At 44.7% G+C, this 19,213-nt stretch overlaps 1 protein-coding gene across 2 annotated transcripts in view; it reads right to left on the reverse strand.

Annotated features, from left to right (window-relative positions):
• Window positions 1-7,985: 7,985 nt before the first annotated feature.
• Window positions 7,986-19,213, reverse strand: part of Drak (Death-associated protein kinase related) — a 224,710-nt gene continuing 213,482 nt past the window's right edge. For both annotated transcript variants that reach the window (XM_050188081.2, XM_055076551.2), the window contains exons 6-8: window positions 15,585-15,633; window positions 13,851-14,030; window positions 7,986-10,810 (exon numbers count right to left, since the gene is read on the reverse strand). In XM_050188081.2, the coding sequence (XP_050044038.1) occupies window positions 9,946-10,810; window positions 13,851-14,030; window positions 15,585-15,633 (1,094 nt within the window). In that variant the 3' untranslated portion in view covers window positions 7,986-9,945. The remainder of the gene's footprint in view (window positions 10,811-13,850; window positions 14,031-15,584; window positions 15,634-19,213) is intronic.

The following is a 19,213-nucleotide window of genomic DNA, read 5'->3' on the forward strand; positions in this document are numbered from 1 at the left end:
TTTCCATTACTGAAAGCACGGCGACTGCGATGACAGGTATATATATATATATATATATATATATATATATATATATATATTCAAGCTGTTAAGTATATATAGTATGCGAGATGCGTCAACTCCTGTAACTTAAGTCCGATATCGCAGTATTTAACACCTTAAAGATATCCACATTCTGAATCGACTGCAGCAGGCGCGTCGGCGATTTCATGAACTGGATGTAGACTATATGCCGTTAAGAGGAATTGGTTGAGCGCGAGGGTTGTTTTCATTTCTTTGCACCCAGCAAACAAATGGAAGGAACTAAGTGTGCCTATTAGTACTACATTTTTTTTAAGGTTTTGTCTAGGAAGCAAGCACAAAAAATCACTCTCGCTCAAATGCAAGGCACAATTTAACCGCAATAACTTGCGCAACTCCGCAGATACGTCGCTTAGGAAATGTCCTTTCTTTCCCTTGCGTCCATTTCACACTTAAAAAATATTTCGTTTTCTATCTCCAGTGCAGGCGTTTCATTCGATTTAGGTATACTTGCCCGGGTTCTTCAGCAATCCACAATGCACAAGGCATGGCTCTCATGATCATCGAAGAATGCGACGCCATGAAGGTTGATTGTGCAGAACCTTCCTCCGGGAATAAGACAGCTCAGTAGCCAGCAAACCGAGTACGACTATATTGCCACCAGTAGTGACGGTCAAGAACACAGTAGCAATACTGTGAACGACGAAACTAACTTTTATTGGGCGAACCTGTGCCCACAAGAACAGGCTACACTCAAAGCACAACGATATATCGGCGAACACAGTCGGCGATCGCCGATATTTGCTCTGCGGGGCAAGCGCATCGGCTTTCGTGCATGAGTCATCGAAGGCTGCAGAATAATCGCTGATGCCAGCGTGTCTTCCAGAAAGTTCTACGCAATTCGCGTCGCGCATACAAGCAATCAGATTACACAAGGTTCAGTGAGAACAGACAGCGGATAGTACCATCGATAACCTTCGAGAAACTTCCGACACATGCAGGCGCGTCCTGCAGTGAGCTATAACATTTCTTAGACGGTGAAACGCGGTCACCTAATGAACACGTGACAGTTTATACACTGTTCAGGTCTTTTTTCGCTTTAATGACCGTTTAAAGCCCACAAAAGTTACTCGAATCGCGTTACTGCAGATTAATTATCTGCGCCGGCGAACATCACCTACAGGAAAAACCAAAGCAATATATTCATTAATTAAACTAATTACATTGAATAACTTCTTAGTCACATATTTTGCGCCGCGTGCTTATATTGCACAATTTGAGGGAATCGTCATAAAGGTCTAATTACGTGTTTCGACCTTCCAAACGGCCTGATATTTCATCATCATCATCATCATCATCGTCGTCGTCGTCGTCGTCGTCGTGATATTCGCCGTCGATCTTCACTCCTAACCCCTCCCAGTTTAATAGCTTCAATTCTTCTTCCAAGCATGCAGCGAAAAGCAATGGAGAGATTGTCTCCTTGCCTGACCCCTTTCTTAATTGGTATCTTTCTACTTTTTTTGTAGAGAATCAAGGTAGCTTGGATCGTTGTAGATATTTTCCAAGATATTTACGTAAGGCTCCTGTACTCCAAATCCCCCAAATTTACCCGTGGGGCTTGCCTAGTAATAGCTTCGCATTACCTGCCATCGATACAGATGAACTACTTTCAGAGGTTATAACCAAGAAAAAAAATTATCTGCTGGTCTTGGCATAATGACTGCTAGGCTTATTAATGATAACATCGACATATTAGGTGCTCATCTTTTGTATCTTTTAAATCGCTCGCTAGAAACGGGTGTGTGTCCTAAAGTGCTGAAGGTTGCAAGAGTGTGCCCGTCTATAAATACAGACAAATCAATATTGAAGAACTATAGATCCAATATCGGTTCTAGGAGTAATTAACACATTGTTCGAAAATATACTATGTAAACGTACGCTGAAAATTTTAATAAATAATGGCGTTATTTGCACAACTCAGCATGGCTTCAGGTCCCATGAATCTACTTCCTCTGCAGTTCTTGCACATACCCAACTCATTCATACAGCGTTACATAATAATAAGATTACCGTTCTCATTTTTTTATACCGGTAAAACTGTGTACGCCGTTTAACATGAAATACTTTTGCAAAAAGAAAGAAAAAACAGGTAAATATAGTTTTATAGGTAGTGCAGAATTTGTTCCAAATACATTTGTCTGAGCGAAGGTAATGTGCGATTATGAATGACCTCATTTCGGCGCCACAAAGTGCCACACTGTGTGTTCCACAGGTGTCTGTGCCCGGGCCTCTGTTTTTTTGTTATTCTACGTCAAAGATTTTCTTTCTGTCTTGCGGTATCCAGAAGCCTTCTTCTACGCTGACGAATCTGCATTATTTTTCTTAGGGGACACATTGGAGGACCTTCAGTGTAAAATGAATGGGAAGCGTTTTTGTAACCTTTGTGATAGTTTTAAATACTTGCCTCACCGTTAACATTAAGTAAACGAATTACACAGTATTCCATTCAAGAAAGAAAGTGATTGACTATCAGAATTTAGTTGTGCAAGTTTGAACCATATGCAGTTGCTGCGTGTTTCCTGTTAAAATGGCTGGTCGTGCGGTTCGAAACACGTGCACAGAACTGTCATATTCAAAATGTGTGTTAAAAGCTAGCATACTGCTGTCACATTTTACTAAAAGCCTGTGAATGTTTCTATTTGCACATATTCTAAACGCTTTACTTCCCATTTGCCCATGGATACTCATGCTACTGTTTGGAGGCCTGGGTAGTCACATAAAAATCCTATCTAGAGCCGATCATTAATTTGCAAAAGTGTGCACTCAAAATAATTACACCATGCTCATTCAACAATTCTTCAAGCCAATGAATGAATAGAATTTATTGATAGGAAAGACAGAGAGGTCGACCTGAGCTATTGCGCTTATTAGACAAATTGCTTCGTATTTCGCCTCTGGCTTTACTATATAAGATGAAGGCAGCCAATTAATTCAACGCTATATCATTACGCATAAATACCCACTGCCCCTTGCATTATTTATTAGATACCCAACACGCGAAACAAGAGCTGTGGTATAGCTGAACTATAGCCTAACTTACCGCCATGCCAGAATGTGTATTGACGGAGGCTTATAGAATTTACCGGAGCCGGTGCTTGAGATGAAGCACCCGGAAATTTCAAAGCTCAAGAGAAAGTTTCGTTGAAAAGATTGTACTCGAGTCGCAGAAAGTGTTTTGTCCTTGAGCATAGCTTTGAGTTCTTGGTATGAGTGTGTACTACATTGTTGTAGATTTGCATTTCTCTCACTTTTCTTGCCTTGCTTAATGAAAGTGACCAATGTGTACTTCGCATTTTGGCAAACGAGTGTGGTATTGATTTACTGATAAAGGTCAGTCGCACTTTCTTTGTTAGTGGACCTCGAAATACCCAATGAGGTGTCTAACCGGTGTCATGTATTATTTCTTGTATTCTCATTAATAAATCAAATTAAATAAAAAGCTAAAGCGCCGTAATGTTGGTAAATAGGAAGTTAAGTGTTTCCTTCAATTAGCAAATGGACTGTTTTGGCTATTCTTGCAAACGATATCCGCCTGGGCAGATACATAATCTGTATAATGATGTAATTCAAGCAACTTTTCTCGATTTCTCTTTTAAAGAATGTTCGAAGTAAAAGGAAAACTCTATATTACATAGGGTGTTTTTTTTTTAGCTGCACTAAATTAAAAAAAAAATTGTTTGTGGCAGATAGCACAATGTTTACCCTTGAGCTATATTACTCGGTGAGGCGGCCTTTACTTCTACGAGACATCATAATGCTGAATTTAATCATTAACATAATTAGACTAACTGAATGTTTAATTAATTGCTCTGCGATCCTTATTTCAATATTCGAATAGCAGATATATTGTGAATTTGCAAGGTATATCGACTTGGAAGGAATTCTGAGGGGTGGCACCGGTTTCGAGACATGCGCCATCAAACTTACGGGTAAAATGGACTGCTATTCCATTTACTCTTTTAAGAAAAGCGTTTTTATACATTGAAGCACACTGCTAAACGGAGCGCCATTGCATTTCGTCGGACCCTCTAAAAATGGACATATCGAAACAGGTGTAATCAGAATTTGTTCCAAGCGGATACTTGCTAACTCACCGGCTACAACTCGTAAATTGAGACATGTGCTGTAAAGAAATTGATTAAGAAGTCTGTGTAATTATTCAATTAAGCAGTTTGATTTCTTGTAGAATTAGTGGCCGCTTAATCGAGTAATTTAGCTCAATGGTTAGAATTGCGCTTTCGGCCATAGGCAATTTCTAAAAGAATTAGTGCAGGTAAAACAAAAACAAAAAAACAAAAAAAAACCCTTGGTTTCGTCGCTTTTGAAGCGACGAAACCAAGTGGACGCACGCACCGTCATGTGCACTGTGCGTTTTTCGAGCCCTTCTAAACCGCCACATGCGTGCCGCGCATGCGTCGTCCATAGCAGGACAGCACGACGGCGCGGTCGGCGCCATGCATGACGCGCCTCGAGCGTCCGTATAATCGCTATCGCAATAAAGTAAATGGCCATGAGGTGAAAGGAGTCATGCAGATGTCAACAGCCATTATACTGTACGATATAATCTCAACCGTATACCGCATTATAGTCGCTACATCCCATTAATCTGTCACATATACTTTATCCACGCAACGTTCGTCGAAGGCAGTGTACCCACACAGCAAGACCAGATGTTTTTCTTTCTATGAATATTTTTTTTTGTCTCTGTTATTAAGCAAATGTAAGGGGGGTATAGTCGTTGCCGGAAAGCAGCTTGTCCCGTTATATATTGTAATAAATTTCATGTAAATAATAAAAAAAGATCGGACGCATACTCTGCGGTGCGTGTACGAACGCCCCCTTGTATGTGCTCACGGAATTTCCAGTGGGCTGCCTCCGCCGAGCCCCAGTGGCGTATTCAACCAACCACTAAAGTTTATTTTTCATTTATCAACACTGTTGATGAACACGCACGCAAAGTATAGTACGCACGTCAGCATGGAGGCGTGATACATAGTCTTCGGATACTATCCGAACGTACCAGAAAGCATTTTTCTCGGGAGGAAATCGAAAGACAAAGCCGTCGGTAGGGAGACTATCCATGTGAGCTGAAAAGTCTGGAGTCCGCATTTTGTGACGCGTCATTTCATTTTGTTTTCTTTCTGTAGGATTGGCAACGCCGAGCGGCCAATCCTATATCGATAAAAAATAACAGCTGCGCGCCGGCGTCCTATCGAATCATGCGCGAGCCAATGACGGAGGGCGAAGTTCGACCAATTAAATGGATCGTTAGATAATACGGTCCCAGTTGCGACATCTACGCGACGTCTTCGGCAAGGCATCCGGAATTAAACGTACCACTGAGGTTATATTCGTCTCCGAAACTCGTTATATAGATGTCACGCGAAAGAGATATTTTAATTATTTAGATTATGGGGTTTTACGTGACAAAACCACGATCCCATTTTGAGGCACGCCGTAGTGGGGGACCTTGGACCTCCATAAATTTGGACTTTCACGTGCACCTAAATCTAAGTACACGGCTGTTTCCCCATTTCGCCCCCCATTGAAATGCGGCCGCCGTGTGCGGGATTCGATCCCGCGACCTCGTGTTTAGCAGCCCGACACCATAGCTACTAAGCAACCACGGCGGGTACCTGAACTCGGTACGCCGACAGCGTAACATTTACGTCTACATTCATAGACGTAAATGCGAAATGCATTTACGCGAAGCGAAAATACAAGCTATATACATACACATGGCAATAAATGAGGTCGGCGTAGGAGGCAGTATCAAAGACTAACACCATGAAGCTATGAAACTAATGGGAGAGAAAATGGTAAAGCAAGCTGGAGGAAATTTAAATATAACCGGCGGCACTGCGTACATTTGATCAACACTGGACAAAAAGAAGTCTGAAGTGGGAGCCAGCACGTAGCCGTTTAGACTAGAGGACTTGTCTTCATCTGGAACATCATCTTCCTGCGACTGCTTTGGCTCATTAACGCATTGTAAAGATGAGTCATATGAACTCGCGGGAGAAAGCTGGACTAGTTAAGATTTTCGATAATTGATGGATTGCCAGCATTTAATTCGGAAGAAACAGAAAATGTTCAGATAGTAAGAGAGAACAGGACGCGAAGGACAGTTGAAGACGAGCGTCCTCCCTGTCCCATTTTCTTCACTCTTCGAATGTTTTCCATTTCTCCTTAGCACTGGAAATGCATCACTTATGTGTCATTGCTGACAGAAGAGCAGGCGTTTATCCAGGATTCTCGTTTTGGGGAGGGTGCTACTGAAATTTAGTGTGTGTGTATATATACACACACACACACACACACACACACACACACACGCACACACACACACGCATATTCCTTTGTGACGGAGTTAGAGCATCCCCCCCCCCCCCAACAATTGTGCAGTTCAAAACATGCTTCACAGGCGACCATTAGCGTGCCGACCTCAAATATTGTCTCCGAGTGGTCCATTGTCCTATCTGGCGGCATGCATACTCTCCAGGCCTACAAACATATGAAAAAGTTTCTGCAAAGCATAAGCGGTAGTCGAGGTCATCAAACAATCTTTCATTGTGTCAGGCAAGTTTGAGTAGCTCTTAATACGAAGAGCTGCCCGCTCTTGCCAGTGAGACAGCCGTCACAGACTCATGCTCACCGACTTCTTTCTTCGAAGTCTTTCTTGCTAGGCCAGCTGGTGAAACATTGCCTAATGGACAACAGGCTTGAAGCGATGCTCTTTTTTTTTTTTTTGTCTGTACTGCCTATACAGCATTTGGCAATACCTCTTGCACAGGAGGAAGTAGAAGGAAAAAAGGGGGGGGGGGTGCAGTCTTTAAGCTTTCTTCTGTATATACTGTATGGTTGTCATGAAACGGTCATTACCACAGAGCAGCTACAGCAGCTAGGGCAACATCGCTGCGAAACAAAAAAAAAATAAAAAATCTGAGAGATTTCTTCACACTATTATTAGCCATCAAAAGGGTACCGAGCTGAGATTGCCATTGCCATCACCCATACGGAAGCCTGGTACATAATAACAGATTCAAAAACAGCTATACTAAATTCTGCACGAGGCTGAGTCCATGTTCCTGCTTTTTGCATACTGGACTCGCCCATTGCACCTCCACCCCGCCATGTGGAGCTGATATGGGTGCCTGCGCACTCCGGGAATCCCGGAAACGAGGCTGCCAACCTTTTAGCCCGAGGTTCTGTTAACCGGGCTCAGGTGGCCTCCGATCCAGGATTCACGAAGGAGCACATGCACTCTCTCAGCAATCTGACGCAGGCTTATAGAGCCGCACGTCAGATCTACACCCCCGGCTCACCCATCCCTAGACAACAGACATGCGACACTTTGGAGGCGACTCCAGACCCACACACTCCCCTGTCACCCTATCCCATTACCATCCCTCTTTCCCCACCCCTGCCTGCGCCCTCTGTCCCGAACCGTTGGCATCTGCCATCCACATCCTCACGCTTTGCCCGGCAGACCCTCCCCCGCGGGGCCTGGAGCACCTAACATCATGGGAAGACTGGGAGACCGTGCTCCGCTCTGAGGACCCGGCAATGCAGACCATCGCGACCAGCCGGGCTGCCAGTGTTATGGACCTACGGAACATAAACACTTGAGTGGAGTATGGTCGTGCGGGGACCCAGAGGCCTGCGTGCCCCGAACACCTTTGTTTGAATAAAGTTTTTAACAACAACAACTACTTCCCGAAAGCAGCATAGCACCGTTTCCTTCCAAGTGAGAGCATTGTATAATGTATAAGTCACCACTTGTCCCTTCAGCTTGTGTCCATGATAACATACGAACCTGAAACGATGGATGTGGTAGTGTACAATTACTACCTAAAGTAGGTGGTTTAATTTTAAGAGAAAGGAAAAACAAATAGAAACCAAAGTCTTGTTGCTGCGTCATTTATTGTTTCACTGCGAGCCACTGCTACATACAGAGAGGCACATCGTGATGGCAGTATATGCAGGGATGTAGATCACAGGATCGACTGCTGTCTCAAAATATATCTCGCTCTTTATTTGGCCTTTTCGCTACCTTCTCTCGATGACCACCTGCAGCTTTGATTGTTCACAAAATCTGGGCAAATAACAATGAGCTTGGCAAAAAGCAAGCAATGCACACATGCACATGTCAAGAAAATTGGCTTCTTCAAATGAATAAATAAAAGAAAACAAAACAATGGCTGCACTTATCAGTGACTATTCTATTTCAGTCAAGTCACATGCCTGCCAGAAGAAAAAAAAAAATCTAGATGAATGTTGTAGAGGCAGATCATAAGAAAACAATACAATATTCCACTCTCTGAAGAAGTTGAAAAAAATGTACATATATACAGTGAGCTGACTGATACAGTGAGCCAATGTAAACAATTACAGAACTACGAGAGAAATACCCCATGTTAGCACATTATTCACGGTCCAATGTGAGCTGCGACTGTGTAATTTCAATTGATTTATGAATTGGGTATTTTGCTATGTGTCAATATAAATTCAGGTAAGATTTCCACATTTAGAAGACCCAAGTGAAGTATTAAAGGTAAAAGAATAGGTAAATTAACTAGTCTAAAATAAAAAATATTCTGGTCAACTTACTTTTGCCACTTTGATACAGTTACAGATAATAAAATTCTGAGCTATGACTAACTAATATATATGATTCCAGGTGTTGTGTAAAACCTGTGCTCCACATGAAAAGTAATTGCACAAAAATAAAAATAGAATAAGTGACATAGAATCTATAGGAAAGAAACCCAGAAGGAGGAAATAAGTTGTCGAAGGCACCAAACATTTGCATACAAAGCTAGCTGCCCTTCAGTACAGAGACATATACCCTGCAGTAGAATAAATTCCCCCAGCCAACACACGAAACAAAGAATAACAATGTGCTTCCTCTGCTTGACTTGCAGAGGTGACCAAGCATCAGCATAAAGGAAGATGAAACAAAAACGGAGAGGAAACACTATTATAATTCACTCTACAAACAGAATTAAACCACCACCACTGCGACTCAACAAATAAGCTTATTCTTTCTTTTTTTTTTACCCGGGAAGACTAGAAGCTTTATGAATGGTTCAGCACACTTCCCAGCACTGAAAGCTCACGAAAACCTGCAAGACATGTGCGTCCAGTTTGAAATGGTTTAATGCAGCTGAGCACGTTCAGTTGCGGACAATGCACTGCTTCCAGCAAACCTGGACACACTGGTGCACCCTGCAATGGCTGCTCTAGACATAATACTCAACACTGCATTTGGTCTGAGAAATAAAACAAAAAGCAGCAGGAAAAAAAAAAGAAAAGACACAGGCACTTATTTACAGGTATGCAGCAGTCATGACTTTGGTACACGTCTATCCCAAGCAGTGGTATTGGCATACACCAAATGGAAAAAAAAAAAAGCTCAGCAAACACGCATTTGTACACCAGGCATAGAGGAAGACAACTTTGTACATTGCTTTCTCAACTATCAAGGCACCGTCAGGCACTTGCGGACTTCCTCTGTGCCGAGCAACTACAACGGTGGTGCTCATAAACGGCTCTAAGCTTTGATGCCACTAAAGAGATCACCACATTGCAAGATGTGCCACACATACACACACACATGAAGGGGCTCGCGGGAGGATGCAAGTGGCATGGGCTCACAGCTCTTTTATCCCACATGAACAAACACACCGACGGGACCACAATAATAACTTAAGCGACATCCCAAGTCTAACCCAATGTCCACAGTCTCGGCATACTCACGGGATGGGGGTTCACTGGGTGAAAGAAAACATGCGTGCTACCGGAAACGATGAGAGGCCAGGCAAGAAAGCCCCATGGCCATCTCCACACCTGGACAAAAAGAGTTCAGTAGACGATGCCCACCCGTTCATCGACGATGATTTCATCAGTGAAGATGAGGCGCTTGCCGTTAAGGGAGAGCCCATCCAGTTCAACCATGACGGACTCCACCTCCTGAACATGACGAATGGAGGCACCTCGGCGCTCAGTTGTGGTAACCGAGGTGGCACTCTGTGTCCTGTGCCTCTTGAAGCGTGGGGGCACAGTAATTTGAAGGGTGCTTGTCTGTGGCTTCTTGGGGAGGGTAGTTGCAATGGCTCCATTGGTACGATCCATGAGGATTGTCTTGCAAGGGCTAGAGATCTTGGGAGGTGGTGAAAGTGGCAAAGGTGGAGGCTGGATGAGATCGCTGTCGTCATCGTCGTCAACATCGTGGTAGAAGCGAATGCTCGGTCGTAGAGTCGGTGGTGTGGATGTAGGGAGAGCTGGCTTGGAAGCTGGTGCATCATCACTATCTTCAGATGCAGACGAATCTGAGCTCGCCGAGCCAAAGGCTGAGCCAGAAGCTAGAGGCTTGCACGGGCGAAGGTTTGGCGGTGTGGACGAGGGGAGAGCTGGCTTGGCAGTTGGTGCCTCATCGCTGTCTTCAGATGCGGATGAGTCTGAACTCGCTGAGCCAAAGGCTGAGCCTGAAGCCAAAGGCATGCTTGGGCGAAGGGTTGGTGGTGTGGATGGGGGCAGAGCTGGTTTGGCCGCTGGCGAGACATCGCTGTCTTCGGATGCGGATGAATCTGAGCTTACCGAGCCAAAGGCTGAGCCAGTGGCCAGGGCCTGCAGCTGGCAGACTGCCTTGGGAGGTGATGACGCCGTGGAGGTTTTCACAACAGCCAGCCAGGGGTGACTCAGGCATTCCTTCACACTGAGCCGCTTGCTGTAATGAGAGGGAAGTACAGGGGGACATTTACTTCTGTTTACTTCTGCTTGGCATGAATGAACAAATTACTACACACTTTGCGTTCCTGCGAGAAGTAATACAAAAAGCATTTTATTAATGCTGTGGACAACCATGTAAGAAGGTTCTGAAAGCTTACAATATATTTCGAATAATGACAAACTTTAGTAACATTCTGAATTTAATATAATGTTGTTCTCTATAATATGTGCTCAAGTGGCTAACTGTGTTAATGGCTGCAACCTCTCGTTATTTTTGTTCATTTTGTTTCTGTAGGGGTTGGAAAGTTGTCATATATTGTTATATTCACAAATAATTCCTGTTTTTAGTTCCCATTTTCTGGGACAAGCAAACCCACTGGATTGAGCATTCCTGAACACCCCTAAACATTCTTTTCCGGTTTTGTTGCCCTTATTTGAAAAAGCGGCACTACAACCAACATTTCAGATTTAATTATGATATGAAAAACTAGTTTACTCAAAAATTATTTTTCCACAACTGACCTGTCAGTCGAATTTACTTTCGAATGATGTTAACTCAAAGTCTAATCAATTCAGCCCTTTACATTCACACTATTTCAACTGTGCAACAACAGGTTGTGTGAGCCTGCAGTGTACTATATGGAACAACAGGCAGCAAGTACGCTGCCATTTCACTGTAGCACTAATCAATTTTTTTATAAGGTTCATCTAAGAAAGTTTTGCAAGAAGTGTGCAGGTTAGATAATATATGCTGCAGTGATGCAAAACTGTAGGTAAATTGACTATCAATAGTGTTACTATTGACAACAGTGTAAATAATATTACAATATCTTGCCATGAAGCTATATATAGTAGTACTGCTTCTATAGTACTATACCAACAGCATTGCAATAGTTCACAATTCTGGGGTTTTAAGTGCCAAAACCACGACAAGATTATGGGGCGAGCTGTAGTGGGGAACTCTGGATTAATTTAGACCATCTGAGGTTCTTTAATGTGAAACCAATGCACGGTACATGGGCGTTCTTGGATTTTGCCCCCATCGACATGCGGCCGCCATGGCCAGGATTTGATTCTAAACCCTCGAGCTCAGCATCGAACGCGAAAGCCACTACGCCACTACGGTTGGTGTTAGTTTGCTATTAACAGTGCCATCGACAGTTTAGCCATTCTTAGCTAGTGATACTACCAGAAATTTTGCAATAGCTGATTATCAGCAAAACTTAGTTCATGCCATTGGGAACAGGAAAACGTCGCCAAATTTTTGCTGCAGAGCTCATGTGCGGTACTTCCGTTTTACATTATCGATAGCACACCATTGATACTATTGATGGTGAGCTATCAATGATACTACTAACAGTTTTGTACTACCAATAGTTTGATAACTAACCTATCTGTAGTACTATCTCAACAGTACTATTGAACGTTTTATTGCTAGTATTAGGTCACTAGTATATTATCGAAAAAGAAGTACAGCATGCACGAGTGCACGATCAGTCGGAGTTTAGATATCCTGAGAACAGCACTCAAATGCTTCTTTATGACCCTTGCATCTACATATGTTTTTCTGGTTTAACCCTGTCAGCATAATTGCCAGTATATTCTGCTGTGGCACTGGCTGGCTGGCAAAGATGTTTATCTTCATTACTTTTGCTATGTTTCTGGTTATGCTCATAAATGCTCTTTAATGAATAAACCAGTTAATGTACAAGAAATGTGCACTTTTCCTGAGAGGAAGCATTGATCCAGACTGAGCTATAATGTTCATGAACACCCTGACAAGTGACCGATTAGGTCAAATGGCATTTCGTGTTCTGTATGCACCTCAGATGACTGAACGCAACTGCAAAATTCAGACTTTTTGCCACAATAATAATATATGTAATGCTATAAAACTGGCAGTCTTTCAGCATGAATGAATTCATTAAGCTTTTGTAATGTAGTTTGCATTCCTGATGCTTGCTTATTCCATTTTGTGCTCTGTAGCCCCTGCAGTCATGTCTACATACAGGCGTACAAATCGGTTTTGTTGAACGAACATCAATCGGGGTTTATACAGAACATCCAACACAAATGTCAAGCGCAATTCAAAGTTTTAAGGTTGCAAAAGGCCAGAATTCAAGATGGTTGAAACAAACTTCAGTCACACACATAAGGTAAAACATTCAACGCTCTCTTTTAGCTGCGATTCTTTATAGCTAAGCTGCCACTCAAATGCAAACTAGCTTCAAGCTCTTCAGGTGCCTTTCCAAAGCTGATTTTCTCATTGTAATAATGTCAATCTCATTGTGGTGCATCCCACAATTTGCTCAATGAGGGTTAGTAGTGTCTGGCTTCGCTCAAGGAGGCTCACAGTGGACATGCTATACTGAAATTGCTACCAAAAGCCTCCAAAGATAATACATAGATAGTTTTCATGTGACGACATCGACGCAGCTTCTTGTAGTGCTAGTACCCAAACATGGCAGCTACATTGATGTAAGTGTACCTCATAATCACGCATACATCGCTTTGCTTTTTCACTGTTCACATTTTCAGCAGGTTATCCCCTTTATCGATTTGTCACTCTCGGCAAGGTGTGCCTTTCGTGCCATCATGTTTCTTGTTTACACAGCTTCTCGGCGTGCTAGTACAGATGGCGGCCACAACAAAGTCACTGAAAACCATCCATAGGATCATTTCTCAATAGACAGTATCCATGGCATACTGCTAATGGGGGTCTGTTACTTTGAACGTTCAGAAGTTGCCCCACTACCCCAGTTTTCGAGGAAATTGAGTAGTGCAGGTATTTCCAAGGAGATTTCAGGGTCCTTGGATCTCTTTTTCCAAATTGAAAGGTTTTCAAGGATTTCAAGGCAATAGTGTATTTCGATTTTAACATGCTGCGGCCAAGTTTACTTGGATCCTCCTTCTGTTTACATTAAAAAATGAAGCCTTATTGCTTTCGTAAGTATACAAGACGAAAGATAGTCTCACTGTCACTTTTCTTAAATGGTTAAGGAAAAAGAAAGCGTGTGAGATTTTATAGCTAAACCAACCTTGCATCACGGACAATGAGGCGGCCAATGAAATCCTTGGCAGAGTTGGACACGTCTCCAAATAGATCCTCTGGGAAATCAAGGCTGCCATTCGTGATGTTGCAGAAGGTCTCCTGCTTTGTCTCCCCACCAAAAGGGGAGTGGCCTGACAGCAGCACATATGTCAGCACACCCAAGCTCCTGCACACAACACCAAGAGCAGTACTCAGTCGAAGTGCCATCAAAAGTGTTACTAAATCATTGTCACTATCGTCACAGGGATGCATATCGGCCAGCTGTTTTTGTGGCTTCCGCGTGCTGTAAACGTCTGGAGTGCTGTTCATTGCTGTAGCATACAAAACAGAGGTACCAGGATAACAGCAAATGAGACAAGGATATGCAGCTAAAGGACCCATAAGCAGTGGATATGGTTCCACTCCCGATTATTTATGCCGAAAATCACAAACAGTTTAAAGAACTCCTGAAGTCAGGAGACTGTTCAAATCTTTGTTCTGTACTGACATATTGTTTGAGCCTCAAGTATTGTGACAATCGCAGCACTTGCTGCATTCTTCCTAATACAAGTTGGAAATTAACAAAAATGGTGTATTATGTACTTGCAGATATGCTAGGGATGCCTTTAAAAGTTTTGGGCGCTATACATGAGCTGTGAGAAATGCATTCTGTGCTGGAGTGTTGCCGGTTAAAGATGCCAACTGCTAGCAAGTTGCCCACGGGAGACCCAAAATTAGGGAAGGGAATGAGATAGCAACACATGTGCTTCGCATTACAAGTCAAGCTAATGCAAGTGCTGCTCTCTTATTGCGATTTATTTCTTATGGCAGTGAAAATTAAAAGTTACTTTCAGTTTTCCCTGCCATGAGAAACCATGAGCACGCCAACAAGCTGACAAGAAATCAAATAGTGATTGTATTCAAAATACTGAACATCTAGACAAGCTTTAGTCTGCAAAGTCTTCAACCCATATTCGGTCAGCTTCCATGTTTCACTTGAGAGTGTGTGACAATAGACTTTGCAAAAACATGCAAAAGAAGTTGTGAATACGGCGAGAAAAAGTTTCATGTGCCAACCCTAGCTCTTGCTGGTGTGGCGATTGCTGTTGTGCAACTTGGCTTTATGTTCACTATCTATGAGCACTCTGATCTGAAAACTTTTACAAATAATAGTGCCCCAATCTTTGCAATGTATCCAGCAGCTAATATATCAGCTATGCTCCTCTGTCTCTATGGATCAGTGCAGAAGGAATATGTCACAAAGACTAACAGCACAATGCTGCCTGGAACTGTTACGGGATTACACCTCTCGTCTCAAACCTATCCACACATATTAAGCTCGCCGAGCTTACACACCTAGCAATCATGTCAGAACAGCTTTATGCTGACATTTGTGACCCCTAGCACGAGCTAGCTTGAGTAAATGTAGTTGCCCGACTTAATTCAGGAAACAAAGGCTCAGTGCTGAAGAACACAATTGTTCTGCACCGCCGGTTTCCCCTAAAGTTCCCCCAACAAGAATGTTTCCAATGCATACTCCAGAATGACCAATCCAGAACAATCTTGTTGAGTAACCGCACATTACATTCACGAACTTTCCAAACCAGCCATGCAAATATATTACATTCATAAGACAAGCAAACACACTGCTTAAGCTCTTTGGATAATATTGTTGATGGTGACCCTCCATGCTAACTTTCGTTAAAAGTTTACAGTGGAAGTTTCAGTGGCTCCGCCTTACCAGATGTCTGTGGCAAGGGAGATTGGCTCGTATTGCAGAATCTCTGGAGCTGAAAAAGACAAGAACAAGACATCTTAGTGATGTTTTCTCATAAAGAATAGGAGCTGATGCACATCAAATGAAATTAACAATGTGAAATGAAAAGCACAACAGGCCACTATTGTTACTTCAGCTCAGTCATTTGTGAAAGGCCCAACTACCCCCAGAGTATACTTGGCACGCTTTGAGTGCATTTCTCTGCACCGATTCATGCCAGCAATCACAATTCCTCCACGACTTGGTACTTTTGTCAAGCTTATTTGCACCATGTTTCAGCAAATTGCATACTTTTTACTTCAAAACAAGGAAGCATGAAAGCTGGGGACACCAAAGAGCAGTATTGCACTAGTAAGCTGTATTGGTCACTCACGCTCCCACAATGTTAAGATGATCATTCTAACCACGAGAGGCTGCTTGATAATTAAGCCAGAAAAGATGCAAGAATGACAGACTGGTGGCAACGTTGCCACGAACATACCGTGCCAGTTCGCGACAATGTCATGGATCTTGACAGCGCCTACTTCGCGGTCTAATCGATTGTGTATTGCCACAAGAAGACTATATTGCATTCTAAAGGAACCAGACTCAACCTCGAAAGTTCCGAGAACTATTCTCGTGCCAAAACAGCCCTAAGAGAAAGCAGTTCGAAATCTGTACGCCACACTGACGTAGCGGCTATGAGACTTCGGGGCGAAATTCAAAAATGGGAAGTTTTATCTTCATTTGGTCTGGCGATTTGTTTTTTTACATTCAGCCAAGTGAACGATAATTGAGTTTTCCAGGAATGATTTACGAGTTTAAGGTGATCCAGTACAACTTATATGTTTCCCTTCATTGCATATAGCAGTTGCACTCGGGTAGGTGTTTCTAATGCAAGCAAACAGCGGGATCGTCAAAACTGCGCAACAAAAGCGAAGTGGTGAGGGACGAAGGCAGAATGATTCGGTTGCGTCATAGGCAGCACCGGCGGCGTAACAGCGGCGGCAGCAGCAGCAGCAACCGCCGCTCGGAAGCAGCGTTCGCACGAGCGACAGGCAAGGCAGGGAGCGACGGCGCGTCAAGGTCCCGTGTAGGACGCGTCCCCGCGTGCCAAGCCAATGTCCGTCAGCGCGAAAACAACAGCGCAGAAAAGCGGCGGAGAGCGAGAGCGCGCTGGAACGCTTTAAAAAGAACGGCGCACGCACTGTGCACACATCGATAGCGAGGCGAGCCCTTGAGACTGCGCAATTACAACGTCCCTCCACAGCTCCGATTGCGGCCAAAATCGGCCGTCGCCAGTCTCGAAGCCCACGCGAAGACGTGTGGGTAAGGAGGCGTCGACGGCACGAGAGAAGAGTTGGCGCAGGCCTGTTGGACACCGCGCCTGCAGGCAAACATGCATACGTGCTTTGCGCCGAAGAAAAAAAAAAGGGGGGGGGGATGCAATGCGCTAGACGATGGCGTGGCGGAAGAAAAGAACTGCTCCGGCAATCCTCGCTACTGCCGAGCAGACCGCGATTACGAAGTCCCCAACGTCGTGGCGCTTTTGTAGACAAACGGAGTTTCTTGCAGTGTACCATATAAGTTCGTACTCTCACACGTGTGTTCACGAGGGCAATGCGGTCCCTTGCACTGCAGCTGCTAGGTGCTTTGAAACAATGCCGGTTAATGCGTTGAAAATCGAAGACACAAGAGACGACGAAATAACGTAGAAGCGCAACGGAGGCCGGAACGCGCCGTAAACGGGAACGTTCCTCCAGAACAGTCGGGAAAACAAAGTCAGTGAAGCAGCTGTCAATGATGTGAACGTCGAGAAGGAGAACGAATTCCTCGATAGAAATAACAGACAAAGGCAAGCGACGGCACAGTCTAGGCCTGCCAAATTCACTCGTCAGTGTTCTCAACCGCGCTGCCCGTGGACGCTTAGGGTTCTGCTAGCAAGCTATCGATTCCGCTGCGAATGCGGGAGAGAGCCAACGAAAACAGAGTTGTATGTCACTTCTGTCCACGAGCACGCGGCGTCACACGTGTACTTCTCGATGGATGGGGCTGTCCATACCGGCAAAAGCTGGCTTGTCCACAGCGCTGTCTGACTGCATGACATCAAATCACGTGATGTTTCCCTCGGCCGCGTGATAAGCTTGGCAAAAAGAAAAAAGGGAAGGAGGAGGGGCACTCAATAGCAGGGCGGTAACGAAATAGGCCCTCTACGCCCCTGTTTTCCTTCTACGCAGCAGACGAGGTCCAGCGTTTCATCAAGAACGCGATTGCGTGGTGAGCCGCACGCCAGCCAGCGGTCCACGAGGCTTGCTCGCAACATGGACCAGAGTCACCGCCGACGGTTTGACTGCAGAGCCACCCTGCAACATCTCTCGGGGAGGGGCGGGGCGCCGAAATTTCTTTGTTAGTTTTGTTTGTTTGCCTGCTAGCTTTGTGCACAGTTCGTGCGAATGAAAATGCGTTGGATCGGGTCCCCCGCGAAGCGTGAGCAACGGCGGGGGCTCTGTCATACGTAAGCGCGAAGCCCCAGCTTTTATATACATATATGCCAGAGGCTATGCTTCTTCCGCTGGAGAAAACCTGCCGATGGCGGCTTTCACCTTCACTGACGCTATTCCCTGAACCTGACCTGAAAGCTCTCCGTGATACAGCGCGCCTGGATGCACAGAACACGCACAAGAACAACGCCGCGACTCAACGCTGACCACAACGACACCAAGCGATCGCGTACAGCCATAGAGTGGCGTACGTACGAGTCCACGTTGTTCTACGGAACGATTATCACTATGCAGCCGCGTCACGTCCCCTCCGGGATTCACGGAGGCGCCCGCGGACCGACGATGGAGCCAAGACTGCGGGAATCATCCGATGGTGAAGCCGACCGACAACCGCGACACTGCAGCTGCCCAAAGGCGCAAGACGAGCCCGCGGCGACGAGGGTCAAGACGACGCAGCATGCGGCGACGCGTCGCACCGGTAAACAACCGCGAAGATTCGTTCAGCGCTCCCGGCCAGCAATAAATAAGCAAGCCCGACGCAACACGACACACGCTCGGATTTAAAATATGCGCGCGAATAACGCCGCATCAGAAACGGCGACGAGCGCGCCGCGCTGAGAAGAGACTCTACAGACAGGCGCACGCGCGCGCTCAATACCTCGGTTTGAGTTGAGAGATTTTTAGCGCGGCGTAGTATCGGCGCTGGAGAGGACACAGTGGAACGCACGCTGCATTTAACAAAATTGCGCATAACTGCAATGACCGACGTTGCTCCAGATTGTATACAGTGACGTAAACCTACAAGCAGCGGTGAAATGCTAACGAAGCTACTTGCTATATGAGTGTTCCGCGTGTTCAGGTAACACGCTAGAACACGTCTACACTATACGCGCTGTCGACGTTGGTGGCTATACCTCTGGCGAAACTGAATGTAAATTTCAGAGAGCGCCCGTGGCGCCCAAATATTGAGGTCGACTTCCAGGCGGCTTACCTGTCCTTTTAAGCTTGTTTCTTATCACGTACTTTGCAGCCACATTTTCGTTATTACCCCCCCCCCCCCCTCTCCGCTAATACCGATGAGTGAGGTGCGCCAATATGCGAACCTTACAACAT

The sequence above is a fragment of the Dermacentor andersoni genome, chromosome 2 (genome assembly GCF_023375885.2).
Source record: "Dermacentor andersoni chromosome 2, qqDerAnde1_hic_scaffold, whole genome shotgun sequence".
Taxonomy (NCBI): Eukaryota; Metazoa; Arthropoda; class Arachnida; order Ixodida; family Ixodidae; genus Dermacentor; species Dermacentor andersoni.